This window comes from Salvia hispanica, chromosome 5 (assembly GCF_023119035.1).
Source record: "Salvia hispanica cultivar TCC Black 2014 chromosome 5, UniMelb_Shisp_WGS_1.0, whole genome shotgun sequence".
Classification (NCBI taxonomy): domain Eukaryota; kingdom Viridiplantae; phylum Streptophyta; class Magnoliopsida; order Lamiales; family Lamiaceae; genus Salvia; species Salvia hispanica.
In genome coordinates this window covers 9971214-9986454 of record NC_062969.1, presented here as the reverse complement: position 1 = coordinate 9986454, position 15241 = coordinate 9971214, and the positions used below count along the sequence as shown (strand labels likewise).

Sequence of the window (15241 nt, the reverse complement as noted above, 5' to 3'; positions counted from 1 at the left end):
AGTTTTCCTCCGTTCCGGCGGGAAACGTGGGTGTGTTTGATCCGCTCGTGGTGGGGGAGTTCCTATTGTACTCCATTTATAGTAGAAATGAAACTTGTAGATTAGAGAGAGAAACTTGTCAACACAAGTGGTGTGAATGAAATGAAGTTCAACGATCCGTATTTATAGAGTTTTTTTTTAAAAAAAAATTTAACTCGGACGTCTGATGAGGCTAATTTCATGCATTGGTTATGGGGATAAATTCTGTGATTTCCTTGGTCTGATGAGGTTTTATAAGCCAGGTGTGTAGAGAAATTGCCAGATCCAAGAAGAAGGAGAGGATCACCTGGAGAAGGAGTCTGGCAGAGAAAGTGAGCAGAAGGAAGAAGAAAATTACCAGACGGAGGAGGATTCTAGACGAAGGGCAGAATGGAGAATTCAAAGAAGGATCTAGAAGCTCAACTCCACTTCTATAAATAAGAGCACGCAACAAGCCTGAGGGCATCCACGAATCGTCATCTCTTAGCTCTTAGTTTAGCTTTTCTCACGTTCTCTACACACACGCACTTGGGGAAATCGAATTGGGGGTTATGGTTCCAAATCTCATCGGTAGTTGTGTAACACCGTCTCCACGGGAGGCGAAGATACAATCTATTTCTTGCTTTTTAGTTTACATTCCAGAATTTCCCGAGTCTTCGTTGTTCGAAGCTCGACAGTATTTTGTTAACTTTCCGTTGGATATTGCGTTCTTTTGCTATGAAATTCTCAGCTATGGTTTGGTTTCATGTTATCGCTTTGTTTTCTGTTTGCTCTGATGTTTATGCGATGAATCTGAGTTGTTGAGTTAAAGTTACGTGGAGATCGTTGTTAATCGGCTGAATTTGGTTAAATCTGTTGATCGGAGATGGAATTTGCTGTGGTTTGTGGTGGATGGCTTGGATCCGAAGTGGATGAAGCATCCCATAGCTAGATCTGTTCATTTCATGCATGGTTTTGATGTTTAATTTCTGTTTTCTTATTTACCTCGTCTAGTGATAATAGATATGCTTAGGTTTCAGTAGTTGATCGCATTAATCGGTTTAATTTAGTTTGCCATGTTCTGTTTTGTGTTTTGCTCTGTATTTCCTCTGCATTTCGTGATCAAGGTTTTTGAGAAGATGAAGTCACTGTTAGTTAAGCCTTTAGTTAGTTAATCTGCAGCTTTTCCTTCGTACTCTACTATTTTGGGAAATGGTCCCCACACTCTGTTTTTCCTCTGTCTAGGCTAGTTTTGGGAAGTTATTCGCTCGGTCTGGTAATTGTTTTAGTTGGAAGGTTATCTTGAGTACGTCTGGTGATCATTATGCATGTTTCTGTTATTCTTGCTTAGGTCTAGCTGTTAGGATAGAGCATTTCATTTCCCAAGTCTAGAAATATAATCTCAACCCCAAAAATGCGTGGCAGCAGCTAAAAACAGTTTCCAGGTTTTCTTACATGTTCACTTACGCATCCATCTCTGTGGGATTCGATCCCTACTTCCATGTACTAATCTTTTTAGCATAGCGGGTTAGGGTTTTGAAAAGGCAGAAAGTGATTGTGTGCACAACGACAGATGATTTCGTGGATTCTCTGAGTTCCTGGACCCCGTGGTCTAGTGGATTCTCTGGATCTAGGAAGTTTGAATACACACTTCACTCTTCTACGCTCTTCAACGTCCGACCGTGATGTCCGACTGACGCCACAATGGCGGACATCCGGTCGGACGTCGCGAGGATATCCGACATCCTCACGGGACGACCGTGTCAGACCTAAACCTTCACAATGGCGGACGTCCGGTCGGACTTCCGCGACGTCCGACCGGGACGTCCGCTGGTGGAGATGCTCTTTAGCTAAGAGCACAACACCCACATCCGTGCTCTTAGCTAAGGACAAGCTCAAGGGTCCCACCATTCTATTATTCAATTTAAATAAAAATATTTCCATAATATTAAAATGCATTAAAAATACACGGAATACTATTACAATTAAAATCCTAAAAATTAAAAATTACGTAATTAAAATCCATAAAATTTCATAATGTAAAAGTATGAATGATAGATAATTTAATGTGAAAAGTGGATGATGAATGTGTGTATTTATAGATGATTTTGGGAAAAAAAATAAAAAAAAAATCAAAAAAATCCAAAAAAATGTCCATAAACGGCTCTATTTTTTGGGAATATAAAAAAATATTTTTTTAAATTTTTAGTATTATTTTGAATTATTTCCGAATTAAAAAAAAATAAAAATCAATTTTGCCAACGGCTAAGCTGTTGACCAATCACATGGTGCCACGTAGGGCTGCTCAGCGGCACGGACATGCTCTTATTTAAGAGCAGCGCCGTGCCGCTGGCACGGACGGACGGCGTACATTGGCGGGCGAGCTTGTACTTGCCAGCGGTAAGGACGAACGGACGGCGTTCCCCTAACCGCTGCGGATGCTCTTATCATTAGCGAAATTAATTTAATATTTAGAAATATTAATTCACATTTTCCATGCATATTACCGTAGGGGAAATAAGGTTAATAACTTAGTATATTGGACACGTCAATTGTATAATAGAAGTATAGGGAAATAAGGTTAATATATTGGCCACGTCAATTGTATTATGGAGTTTTTGAAAAACTGTAATCACATTAAATGGAGAAATAAATTATTTAACATAAAAGGAGCAAAATAAGGGAGTAGATGATAATGGTGGAATTTTCAAAAGCCATGTGACGGGGCCCCTTAAATAATTCTATTTTCACTAATAGTCGTGATTAAGTTCGAAAAACAGGGCCCCGCATATATTCCCCAAATCTTTAGACAGATTAATTAATTTAATCACCATTACTGCCATAATTAGATATGGTGAGACAATGAATCAAAAGATTCAAAACTGAAACAGCAAAATCTGCGATCAACGCACTTAATCAGTTATTTAGTTCTTCCACATAAATTACATTATTTTATTTTGGAAATATTCCACACTGATTTAGGGGATATTTTAGAACTTTTGAACTTTGATCTATATATTTTGTACTCCATTTTAAGTTTTACACCTGACTAAAACGTTGCAATGATGTTACACTTTTGCAATTCGTTACGAAATTAGTAGTGTCCCTAATTTTTCGCTCATTGTGAAGTTAATATAAGTAACAAGATTGTCCATCCCACTTTCGCATGCTAATCAGGTATGACTATGTTTTCAAATAAAATTCAACTTATAATATGAATATAATATTTTCAAAATCACATTTGAATTGCGGATGTGGGAAAGTTTTGGGGCATATACATTTAATCACAATATTAATAATTGTTTTACTTTCAATAAAATCACAATATAAGATGCTTTAAAAACGGCTTTTATTTGCCCTCATATGAAAGTAGGAGCTAATTTTTATCCTAAGGCCCTAATTAAGATCTTATGTTTTTTATTAAAAAAAATATTATTTATTTATAATTGAAGACGTATTTTTTTGAAAATATCACTGAATTGTAATTTTTGGGATCAGATTTTGACTTAATATGCCAGAATCCAAACGAAATTCAATTAATTCCGAAATGTTTAGAATCATGCATGACATCATTTAAAATTAATCGCTATTATTAGTATTGCATCACGAATTACTATTGACACGGAACAAATGTCACGTGTAAGCTTAACCACGCCTTAATTACATTTATACAGTATTTCGTTAGCAAAATGAATGAACTAAAACAAAATCAAACCCTACTTATTAATTACTTATTTAGTCCCTGAAATAACGGTTCTCTATAGTTGACTCGCTTAAATTTTAAGAAATATATAAAGAAAAATAGTGAAAAAATTTGTGAAATATGAGTATTATTTTAATAGGGGTGATCAATTGCTAACTCATCATTTAATTGCTAACTACAACTAATTTAAGGCCATATGATTTTAGAAAACGTGTGGTCTACAATTTGTCACGTGTAATTTTCGTTTTTATTAATTAAATCGAAAAAGATAAAAAAAAACTCCAAATTAGAGTTTTGGATGAAAATGTCAATATAGTGTTTTGAAAATATCAACACAATGCTTTGAGAATGTCAACACAATTTGGGATTGACATTGTATATGTTTTGATATTGACATATTATCTTAGCTGCGTTGACAATAACCTGTGTAATACGAAAAATACGAAAATTCTAGATTTTTTTGTCAAATTTTGACGTCGGAACATATGCATGTAGTATATCGTTGGAATCCTTATAAAATTATCTTTAATTTGATATATGTTGTATTAATTTAAAGTCTTGGGATTTCTTTTAAAAGTTAGTTATAACTAACTTGACATTAATACCCTATTGATATTTTTTGGAATTAATCCTATGACCTTATTGACGTTTTTTGTTGATCGTATTGACATTTCGTGGTTGATGATCTAGACCTTTAATTTGAATATCTAATGGCTATTATTGAATTGTAGTTAGCAATTAAGCATTGAGTCAGCAATATAATACGCCCTTATTTTTATATTATAATAAAACGTAAATAAAACGAGTTAATGAGATAGGTAATCTACTTGGTAAATGTGAAAAGAAATCCTTATTTTAAGACTACTAAAATGGCTTAAAAGACTTTTATGGTGAAATTAAGGGAGTATAACTTATTGGTCCCGCCCTATTAGTTATGTAGTACTCCACTTAAGGTAGTAGTAAAGTTAATGATACTTGACTTTTTACATTTATAAAAGATTAAATGAATGAAGACATAACAGCTATAATTGGTTGACGCTCAAATAAGTGTAGAATCAAAAGTCAATACAGTATAATGAGATTGTACGTTAGAAGGAATAATTAACTAGTGGTAGTATAATTCTTTGCTTGGTAATAATAAAACGGAATACTAACATGATGGAATGGATGAGTTATTATTTCTTTCACATTTCATTCAACTTGTACCATAATTTTATTTTACCTTCATTACATTTCGTTATACCAAGAAAATCTTTAACTTCTTAATATCAAAATTGGGAGTTATTCATATTGTTAAAACAACCATGCACATTTTATGTACCATAATGTACTATCCAATATAATGTAAAATATATGAATTCTATTAATTATTAAAAACAGTACACTATACATGTATAAAATGTATAAAATGTACTTTATTGATGTTTTACCTGTAAGATTGGTTTTGACATTAACCCACCCCTATCAAAATTTACACAATAAATCAGAATGTGTGTTGCAATATATATTTTCTATGTCCACCAATACAAAGTCAATTTGACTGGACACGGATTTTAAAAAATATAGTGAAAACTAGAAAGTGAGTGAAAAGTGTTAGTGGAAGCGATGGTCATACTTTTATATATTAGTTTTATAGTGAATTGTGAGTGAAATAAAGTTACTGTAATATGTGGTCCATTATCAAAAGTAGTAAAAAACAAATGTGACATTTATTGGTCTACAAACGAAAATGACAAAATATGACACTTATTGGTGGACAGAGGAGTAGTAATTTAATACTGTACAACTCAAAATGTTCACCTTTCCTTTTTAGTTTGTCCTACTTAAGATGTTCATTTTCTATATTTGGAAATAAATTCATCTCTACTTTCTCCTCATTAAAATATTTAATCGTATTTTTCACTCAACTTTATCACACTCAATTATTCAATCTAAAATCTTGTGCATTTTGAATGAGACAGGGAAGTACATAATAGGGTACATGAATGTTTGAAGCTAAAGGCTTGATTCAAACTCACTATGACACAATCTTTAAATTTCTACTCCATCTATCTCATTCAAGATGTCTACCTTTTTTTTAGTTTGTCTCACTCAATATGTCAATTTTCTATTTTTAATAATAAATTCCTCTCTCATCTCTCCTTATTAAAATTTTCAATCACATTTTTCACTATACTTTATCACAGTCTACTACTCCACCTGAAATCTAGTGTCATTCAAGAATATAAACATATTGAATGAGACGGAGTTAGTATTTGTTTACATGTTTAAAAAAAAATGACAATTTTGGGCACTATCTATACATGTATAAAATTAAAAATAAACATATGTTCATACACTTACTGTGTTAGATATTTAAAAGAAGTTAAAATTTTATTCATTAATGATTTTTATTAGGGCATCCATAATGGGGCGGACTATACGACGCCCTAAGCCCCGCCCTATGCATCACCATATCAATATTTTATCCTCCGCCCCTTCTACCTGCAATGGGGCGGACTATAGCTCGCCCTAAGCCCCGCCCTAAGCATTTTATTTATTATTTGAATATATAAACACTACAAAAATTCATTAATCCTATTTTTTATGTCTGCAAATATATCAATTAGCAAGAATAAAAATATAAAAACACCACAAATTAAAGGCATATCCTATTGTTTGTATTTATTTTTTATTTTTTATATTTTATGCTTGCAAATATGAAAATCGTCGGAATTCATTATTAAATTTTAGAGAGAAATTGAGATGGGGAAGAGAGTGGAGTGAAAAGTGTGAAATGAAGTAAAAAAAATTGGTGATATATATAGAAGAAAATACAAAAAAAAAAAAAATTTAAAAAAATAAAAAATGTGTGCATAGTCCGCGGACTAAGGAGTGGGCTTAGGGCGGGGTGCTGCAATAGCGGACTATGCGACGGACGATGCATCGTCCGTCGCATAGTCCGCCCCATTGTGGATGCTCTTATGTCTATAGTTAGAGTTTGTTTTGGTTATAACTCTTTTAGATTTGAGAATTGAGACTATGTATAGATATCTATCATACTCCATCGTCCCTGAAAGTTTGTCCCATTTCCCATTTCCATCTGTCCTATAAAATTTATCCCATTTTATTTTTTACCATTTTTTATAATGAATCTCATATTCCACTAACTAATTCTTACTCACATTTTATTATAAAATTAATATATAAAAGTAGGACACACGTTCTACTAATTTTTTCAATCAACTTTTCATTACATTTCTTAAAACCCATGTTCGGTGATCAAATTTGAGGAACGGAAAAGGAGTATAACGCTAATTTTTATTGTGTTTGATATCAAAATGAATTGAATAGTTTTATTATGGTCTTCGTATTGATTTTAATTTCATTTTGTTTATATTTGGCGTTATTACAAGTGTACAAGTACAACTATATTAGTATCGTGTGAGTGTAACAATGCATGAATTACTAATTAATACGAATATCACACTATTTCTTATTTTGCTCTCTGTTTATTTGAAACCTTCAACACATTTAGATGGATCCAAGTTAATAGTACACCATAATCATGATATCCATGTGGAAGTGAATTTGTAGTAAATATTTTTAAAATGATATAAATAAGATAACACTAAATCTGGTAAATAGTTGAAAAATGAAGGGGTATTTCCGTCTCGCAAAACCTAAAAAAATCCTATAAAATGCGAAACTTCAAATCTTCAAACAGCTAACACCGATTCTCTCTCGTCACTTTCTCTCTCACCACCGCACCGCATCCATGGCGAAATGCAACAAAATCCGACACATTGTGAGAATTCGTCAAATGCTAAGGTCGTGGAAGAAGAAGGCAACATCTCCATCTCCAGCTCCTGTACACCGCCTGCCGCCGGACGTTCCGGCGGGGCACCTAGCGATCTCCGTTGGCGCGAGCTGCCGGAGATTCGTAGTCCGCGCAACGCACCTTAACCACCCGATCTTCCAACGCCTGCTCAGCCAGGCCGAGGAGGAGTACGGCTTCGCCAATTACTCGGGGCCGTTGGTGATTCCGTGCGACGAGACGCTGTTCGAGGAGATCCTGCGGTTTGTGTCGCGCGGCGACTCGGATTGGAAGAGATGCCGGAATGAGGGCTCCGATTTTCTCGCCGGCGAAACTCGGCCGTTGCTGTGCGGTTTCAGCAACTGAGATTTACACTCAATTGGACGATTTTAACCTTGATTTTTTTTTTTAGAATTTCCCACTTTTTTTGGGGAATATTGTTTGCTAGGGAGGTGGAGAGAGGCAAAATTGTGCCATCCCTTTAGTTGGATCGATTGACAAAAGACGTGATATTATAAATGTCTTTTTCTAGATAAGATATACTTTGAAAATTGCGAAATGTTATTATTATTTTTGCAATGAATAATTATATCTGAAATATTATTGCAGAAATGTTTTTGAAAATTTTAAATTATTATGTGTATTAATTTGCTATATTTCATTGTGACTAGCATATATGAAATTTGGAAATCATTCAAATAAACGAAAAAATATCTCTGCCTTAACAATGAAATTTCTTTGAGCTGTCATATTCCAATATGTGACCATTAAAATATTGTATCTCACCTTTTCTACATATTTTTAAATGTATGGTTGCGGTTACACACATTTTTTATGCGTAGCATAGTATAACAAAATGTATAAGTTAGAGACAGTGTTAAAATATTAGATATGGAAATAAACCAACAGGCATAGGAATAATAGGATAGAAATTCTGATCATGTAGTCACAGGTGAAAGCACTGAATTTCATATGATATTTTAAGTTAAATCCCCTATCCATTTTATCGCAATTGACATTTTGTGTGACTTTCCCGAAAATTTAAAGATCAACTTTTCTTGGATCCTAAAATTACTTTTACACACGAAAAAAAAAACTATTTGCCCATATATTCATAAGTACACGTTTTTTTATCCTCCTATATCGTAATTAAATGTAAATATAATTTAAATAAAAGTATGATTTTCTGTCAAATTAAAATTACATAATTAACGAAAATATTAAAAAAAATACTCCTATACAATTTAAAATTATACAATTTTTTTCTTAAAAATTACATAACTAAAATTCTAAAATTACAAATTAAAAGCCAAAAAGTTAAATAATTGAAGCCCCTGTTTGGAAGTTGAGAAAGGAGAATGGATTGTTTGAAATTTCAATCAATGTTTGATTCGTCATGATTATAGGCATCGCCATTACTTGAAAGAAAATTTTGTACTTGCATTTGAGTAGTCCGACATAGTGGAGTTTACAAAACAAAAGTTAGAAGAACAAGATAAAAAATGATGAAGAAATCGAAGAAGAAAGAAGTAAATGATTTCAATGAAATGAGAGAAGTGTAGGATATTTGCAGCAGGAAATGAGTAAAATAAATAAAAAAGAAGGTAGTCGATGGATCATGGATGCCAACGGTCTAAAGAAAAACGATTTTTTTTCATTGATTCAAAAATTTCATATTAATAATAATAATAATATTATAACACGGTTAACTTTATAATTATTGAATTTATATACATTAAGGTACAACGACCAATGCTGGCTGGCCCACCTTCAATTTCTAAGTATCATATCATACCTCTCGAGTTAGGATCCAATTGAAAATAAAGCCCAAGTATATTATAAGCAATGAGCAAGTGAGCAACTATCATCTATGGACTAAGCTAGTAAGAGACACTTAACTTTTGAGTGATAAAATAAATTAGTAACAAAAATGATGAAGGTTAAATTAATTTTTTTGAATTGATTAATTTTGAACTTATTTAATAATCGTATCATTTAAATAGTAAATTTTTATTTTTGTTAATCAACAATATCACAAAGTGTAAATGCTAGAACCACTTTAGTTATACAGTATGTATATAGTTCCAAAAATACTAGTTATGTAAAGTTAAATGACACAAAATGGTTCGTATTGAAAAATTATACTCCACTGTCTCATAATTAAATATGTAACCCACTTAAGTTATACAGTATGTATATAGTTCCAAGAATACTACTAATGTAAAGTTAAATGACACAAAATGGTTCGTATTGAAAAATTATACTCCACTATCTCATAATTAAATATGTAACCCACTTGAGTTGCATAATCGGGGGCGGATCCAGCTTTGAAGCAGCTGTGGCACTTGCCCCTCCTCACCCCTTTCAAACTATAGATATTTATATAGTACTCCCTCCATTCCATAAAAGTTGAGTCGTATTCCTTTTTAGTCCGTCCCAACAAAGTTGAGTCATTTCCTTTTTTAACAAAAGACAAAACATCTAATCACTCTTATTTTATTCCATTATTTACTTTACTCTCTCTTATCTTTCCTACCTTTTTCATTTATCCTATTTATTTAATATAAATTCTTAATCTCTGTGCCCAAAAGTTTTGTCTCAACTTTTATGGGACAGAAGGAGTATATATTTTGAATTATACACTCCAATCATACTAAATGCCCCTCCTCAAATACATAAAATTTTTCTACATATTACATTTTTGCCCCTTCTCCAAAGAAATCATGGCTACGGCCCTGTATACAATATTATATATTTGATTCATATGCTTGAATCTCAGTATGTAATCCTATATGAAAATTAATAACAATAGATCATATATATCTACAGTGGCGGATCTCTACTTTTTAAATTGAGTGTGAATTGTATAATAAAATAAATACATATCATATTAAAAATTAAATAATATTAAAAATAATATATCTAAAAAAACAATGTACTCCCTCCGTCTATAAATAGGAGTCTCGTTTTTTATTTTAGTCCGTTCGCGAATAAGAGTTCCGGTTCACTTTTACCATAAATGATACTAGGGTCCCACCTCCATCTAACTCATTTTACTCACATTTCACTTAAAACTAATATATGCAAGTGATATTGAACATAAGAACTCCACCGACTTTGGAGAAGATCCTAGAATTTAGTAGATGACTATTAACTAGAACAATCTAGTTGAATCTAGCCGACATACTCTTAAGAATTAAGAATTAAGAATATTAAATTAGAAGACTAGAGTTCTCTAGTTTGGTGAAGTCGGTTCTTAACCTACATAGGTTGCCTATAAATAGGCATTAGGTATCTAGTACTAGTGTGTGTGTGAGTAAGTACACCAAGAGTGAAGTAGTAAGAGTGTACGTGTGTGTTTGTGAGTGCGAGGTGTGTCCTTGTAGAGTTAGAGGTGTGTCCTCGGATGTCTTGTAAGGTGTGTCCTCCAAGAGTGTATTTTGGGGTGTGTTCTCAAAAGTGTTATAGTGTTGTGTTGGTGTTGTGTACACTATCTTGTTGTGTATCAGTGTTTCGTACACCGTTGTCGGGTTTAATAAAATTCTGTTTGTGTGTCGATCCTGGAGTACCGTTGATACCCAACAAGTGGTATCAGAGCCACGTCACGTGGAGTTGTGGTTCGTTGTTGTAGCTGTGATATTTTGAGGTGTTCGTTCGCAGGCCGAGAGTATACCGTTACTATGTCAGAATTAATAGTCTGGGACTATTGTTGGCGTCGTTACTCTGCCGGAGTTGACAGCTGGAGAACACCAGTACCAGATGGCAGATTTTTCTGGAGTTGTAAATAGCATCGAGAAGCTAAATAGCAACAACTATGGAAATTGGAGTATCCGTATGAAACATTATCTCATAGGTCAGGACTTATGGGATATTGTTGGAGGAGAGAGTACCACACCACCGACTGGCGACGCAAAGGCGCGAAAGGAGTGGGAGATGAAATGCGGAAGAGCGATGTTCATGCTGATGGTTGTAGTGGAAGACGAGCAGATGCAGCGTATCAGGTCAGCTAAGACACCAAAGGAGGTGTGGGGGATTCTGAAGACTGCTTTCGCCAAGAAGAACGAGGCAAAGCTACAACGCCTGGAAAATGAGCTATTCTCTATCTCGCAACGGGAGCTCACTGTAAGTTAGTACTTTTCTATTGTTAAATCGTTATGCGAAGAGATTTCAAAATTAGATCTTGATAACGTGAAGTCAAGGATTATGAGGAAGAAGCTCTTTTCATCGGCAATAGAGGCCGCGCTGCCAGAAATGATAACTGGCGCAGGAGAGTAGAAGGTGACCGAAAATATCAGCGTAGAAGAGACGAAGGTGATCGGGTTCAATGGCGTGAGCGAGAAGAAGATGATCGAGAGGAGATGCGCTCCCAGCTAGGGGGAGCAGAACGCAGAGATGGTCGGAGCAATGAATCTCATCAATCAAGGAGGTTTGATGGAATATGTTATAATTGTGGGAAGAAGGGCCACATGGCCAGGAACTGTCGGTCAGAGAATAAGCCAGTAGAAAGTCATGTGGTGATAACTAGCGGAGCATCACCGGATGAAGAAGAATGAGATATGGAAGCGTTATCCATTGTGAGTGACGAAGAGTTGGAATCCCAGGCGCCCACTGTTATAGAAGAAGAAGATTGGGATTTTGCCGATTCCATGTTGATAATTGAAGATGAAGAGGGGAATATTGAAGAGAATTGGGAAGAAGCAAAAATAAAGTTGGAGCTGCTAGAAGATGAGGAAGAAATTGACGAGCAACTTGTGGAGCTTCCGAAAATGCAAGAAGATAATGAAGAAGATGAAGATATAGATATATTAGAGGTTGAAGCGGATCAAGAAGCGACAAAGTTGAAGCAATCAGAAAAGATTTTGGAGTCCGGAGAAGAGTGGGAGAAATCACGAGCTCAGAGATCAAGCACAACACAAAAGAAAGTAGTTGCTAGAGAAGGAGAATTTAGGGAAGCCGTCTCAACTGAAGAATCATGTCAAGACATGCATCCTGAAGAGCTCAGCACTGCGGAGCTACAGAAGCTGAAGGAGCAACTAACCATACGAAGGAGAAAGTCGGTGACGAGGGAGAGTATTGAACATAAGAACTCCACCGACTTTGGAGAAGATCCTAGAATTTAGTAGATGACTATTAACTAGAACAATCTAGTTGAATCTAGCCGACATACTCTTAAGAATTAGGAATTAAGAATATTAAATTAGAAGACTAGAATTCTCTAGTTTGGTGAAGTCGGTTCTTAACAGACATAGGTTGCCTATAAATAGGCATTAGGTATCTAGTACTAGTGTGTGTGAGTAAGTACACCTAGAGTGAAGTAGTAAGAGTGTACGCGTGTGTTTGTGAGTGCGAGATGTGTCCTCGTAGAGCTAGAGGTGTGTCTTCGGGTGTCTTGTGAGGTGTGTCCTCCAAGAGTGTATTTTGGGATGTGTCTTCAAAAGTGTTGTAGTGTACAGTGTTGGTGTTGTGTACACTATCGTGTTGTGTATCAGTGTTTCGTACATCGTTGTCGGGTTTAATAAAATTCTGTTTGTGTTTCGATCCTGAAGTACCGCTGATACCCAACAAGTGAGACCTCTATTCCATAACTTTTTTCTATCCAATTTTCTTAACATTTCTTAAAATCCGTGCCGCCATTGATTGAGACTCCTAATGGCGAGTACAAGTTATAGTCACATAATCATCTAATATCTAAAAAACGGGACGAAAAATTGAATATTTTGAATTCACACCAGGTATTTAACGTTAACTAACATAAATTGCAACTACCTAATATCTAAAATATAAAATAGAATAATAAAAAAGAAATAACATTTAAAAGCTACCTAAAACCTGCATTAAATAGAATAATAAAAATAACATTAAAACTACCTAAAATCTAAATAGAATAATAAAAAATAAAATTAAACACGTGATAAGGATTAAGGAGGCTCGCACTCGGGTCTAGACTGCGTAGAATGGCTTCACTACCGATAGGCTACCAATGCTATTTGTAGAAATTTTCTCAATAATACACTAAGTCGAGAAGCATTTGGGGGTTCACTCATACCCCTTTACTTCCAACTGGATCCGCCAGTGTATATCTACGGTCTATCACTCTCCAACTAAAATTATCTCATAACTTAATCCTAAATGAATAATCATATGATAATGAATTATAACACCCACACGATAGTACTTATATAAATATATTATACTGCGATCTAAAATAAGAGTTCGAGTCGATACACTATATCCTATGTATGATTTTGAAGGGAATATAATTTTTCTTTTCTCAATTCTATACGGGGATACTCTAGTATTTGTTGTGTATTGAATGTCCCTTAAACATGATGATGCTTTTGTCTTCTTAAATATAGAAAAAAAAGTGCATCGATTTTATTTTAATTTTAGATTTATTAGTGAACACTTTCATGTTACCAATCCCCCAAAACATTCTATGGTACAACCCGACCCGAACCCGACCCGAACCGGATATAGATTTGGGGTAATTTGACAAAAGAGGAAGCTTCCTTTTCTCATGCACGATGTAGTGGCCCGACCCGACTACACATGGTGTGGACCCATGCCTATTAGTGATGTCACGACGTAGCCTCAACTCAACTGCGACTTGACTCTCTAAAAAAATAGAAAAAATCAATATTGAGAGCCACCATATTTTAATAAATAAGAAATTCTCAAATTTGAGATTTTTTCCACTCATGTACGTTTCAATTTCAATATGCCTACAATTATTTCTGAGTTACAATTATTTGATTTTTTAATAAGTCGATTGTTTTGAAAAGTCGATAGAAGGACAAATAATTTGAAAAAGTTGATAGAGTTATACGCTACAAATATTTACTCCATAAAATAAAAATAGCATATAAAAAGATGATAATTTGGCAGAAGAAGATGAAAAGGGCATACTGTAAATCATCCATGCAGTTTAGGAAATGATAAAATTACGTGAGACTTTGCTATATTCTCATCAACAACTCATATTAGTGGGGGACCCAGATTTATATATAGTAATGTATATATATAGTAGTATATAGTAGAACTTGAAAAAATCTGGATGCTGTACATTGGCATGTACTACTTGTATATATTCCACAAGGAGGGGGACTGGGGACACACATCTCCTTCACAAATTACAACTCATTGTGCAACCACCCACACATCTCTCCCTCTCCCATATAGTATAGGACCTGATTATATAGCAGGAGTAGTAATAAAAATAAAAATAAAAATAAAAATAAAAATTCAGCAGGAACTGCTATACATCTTTTTTATATATATATAAAAATCGTAGATCATGTAAAGCTAATGTTCCAAATGGAGTAGTAATTTTTAATTGATACAAGGGAAATTTTAGAAATTTTAACTAGGGAAAATGGAATTCATGGTCAATAAGGCCAGGCACAAAAAAAATATTGATGCAATGGCTGTTGGAATCTATGCCCGGTCAATGGACTTTGACCAATTATAATTTCAACGAGACATTTAATTTTGTAAAATTAAATGATATAGCGTCGATCTACGTTCGGAGTAGATGACCGTGGTATATTTATTTTCTCAAATCCGATTCCCGGTGAGTGAGAAATAATTATTTAAAGTTGTGCAAAAATTGCAAACTTAATGAGCTATGAGAGGAGATTAGGGAATAATTAAGAGAGTTAATTATCCCACATTGAAAGTTTCAACCTTATTAAACTAGTATTTAATAAGAAGGATTATTACATGTAATAATTATAGTGGACTAAGAT

General features: G+C 34.1%; 2 protein-coding genes across 3 annotated transcripts; both read left to right on the top strand.

Moving 5' to 3' along the window:
- The first annotated feature begins 7414 nt into the window (after positions 1-7414).
- Positions 7415-8094, top strand: LOC125190440 (indole-3-acetic acid-induced protein ARG7-like). Its single transcript, XM_048087755.1, has one exon. It carries the CDS (start codon positions 7458-7460, stop codon positions 7860-7862), a length of 405 nt encoding a protein of 134 aa, XP_047943712.1. The 5' UTR covers positions 7415-7457; the 3' UTR covers positions 7863-8094.
- A 2719-nt stretch (positions 8095-10813) lies between these two features.
- Positions 10814-13032, top strand: LOC125187439 (YTH domain-containing protein 1-like). 2 transcript variants are annotated; one of them, XM_048084033.1, is made up of 2 exons: positions 10814-11618; positions 11696-13032. In XM_048084033.1, exons 1-2 carry the CDS (start codon positions 11256-11258, stop codon positions 12047-12049), a joined length of 717 nt encoding a protein of 238 aa, XP_047939990.1. In that variant the 5' UTR covers positions 10814-11255; the 3' UTR covers positions 12050-13032. The 2 variants fall into 2 exon arrangements, with proteins under 2 accessions (XP_047939990.1, XP_047939991.1); XM_048084034.1 differs by having other exon boundaries at positions 11691-13032.
- The last annotated feature ends 2209 nt before the right edge of the window (positions 13033-15241 follow it).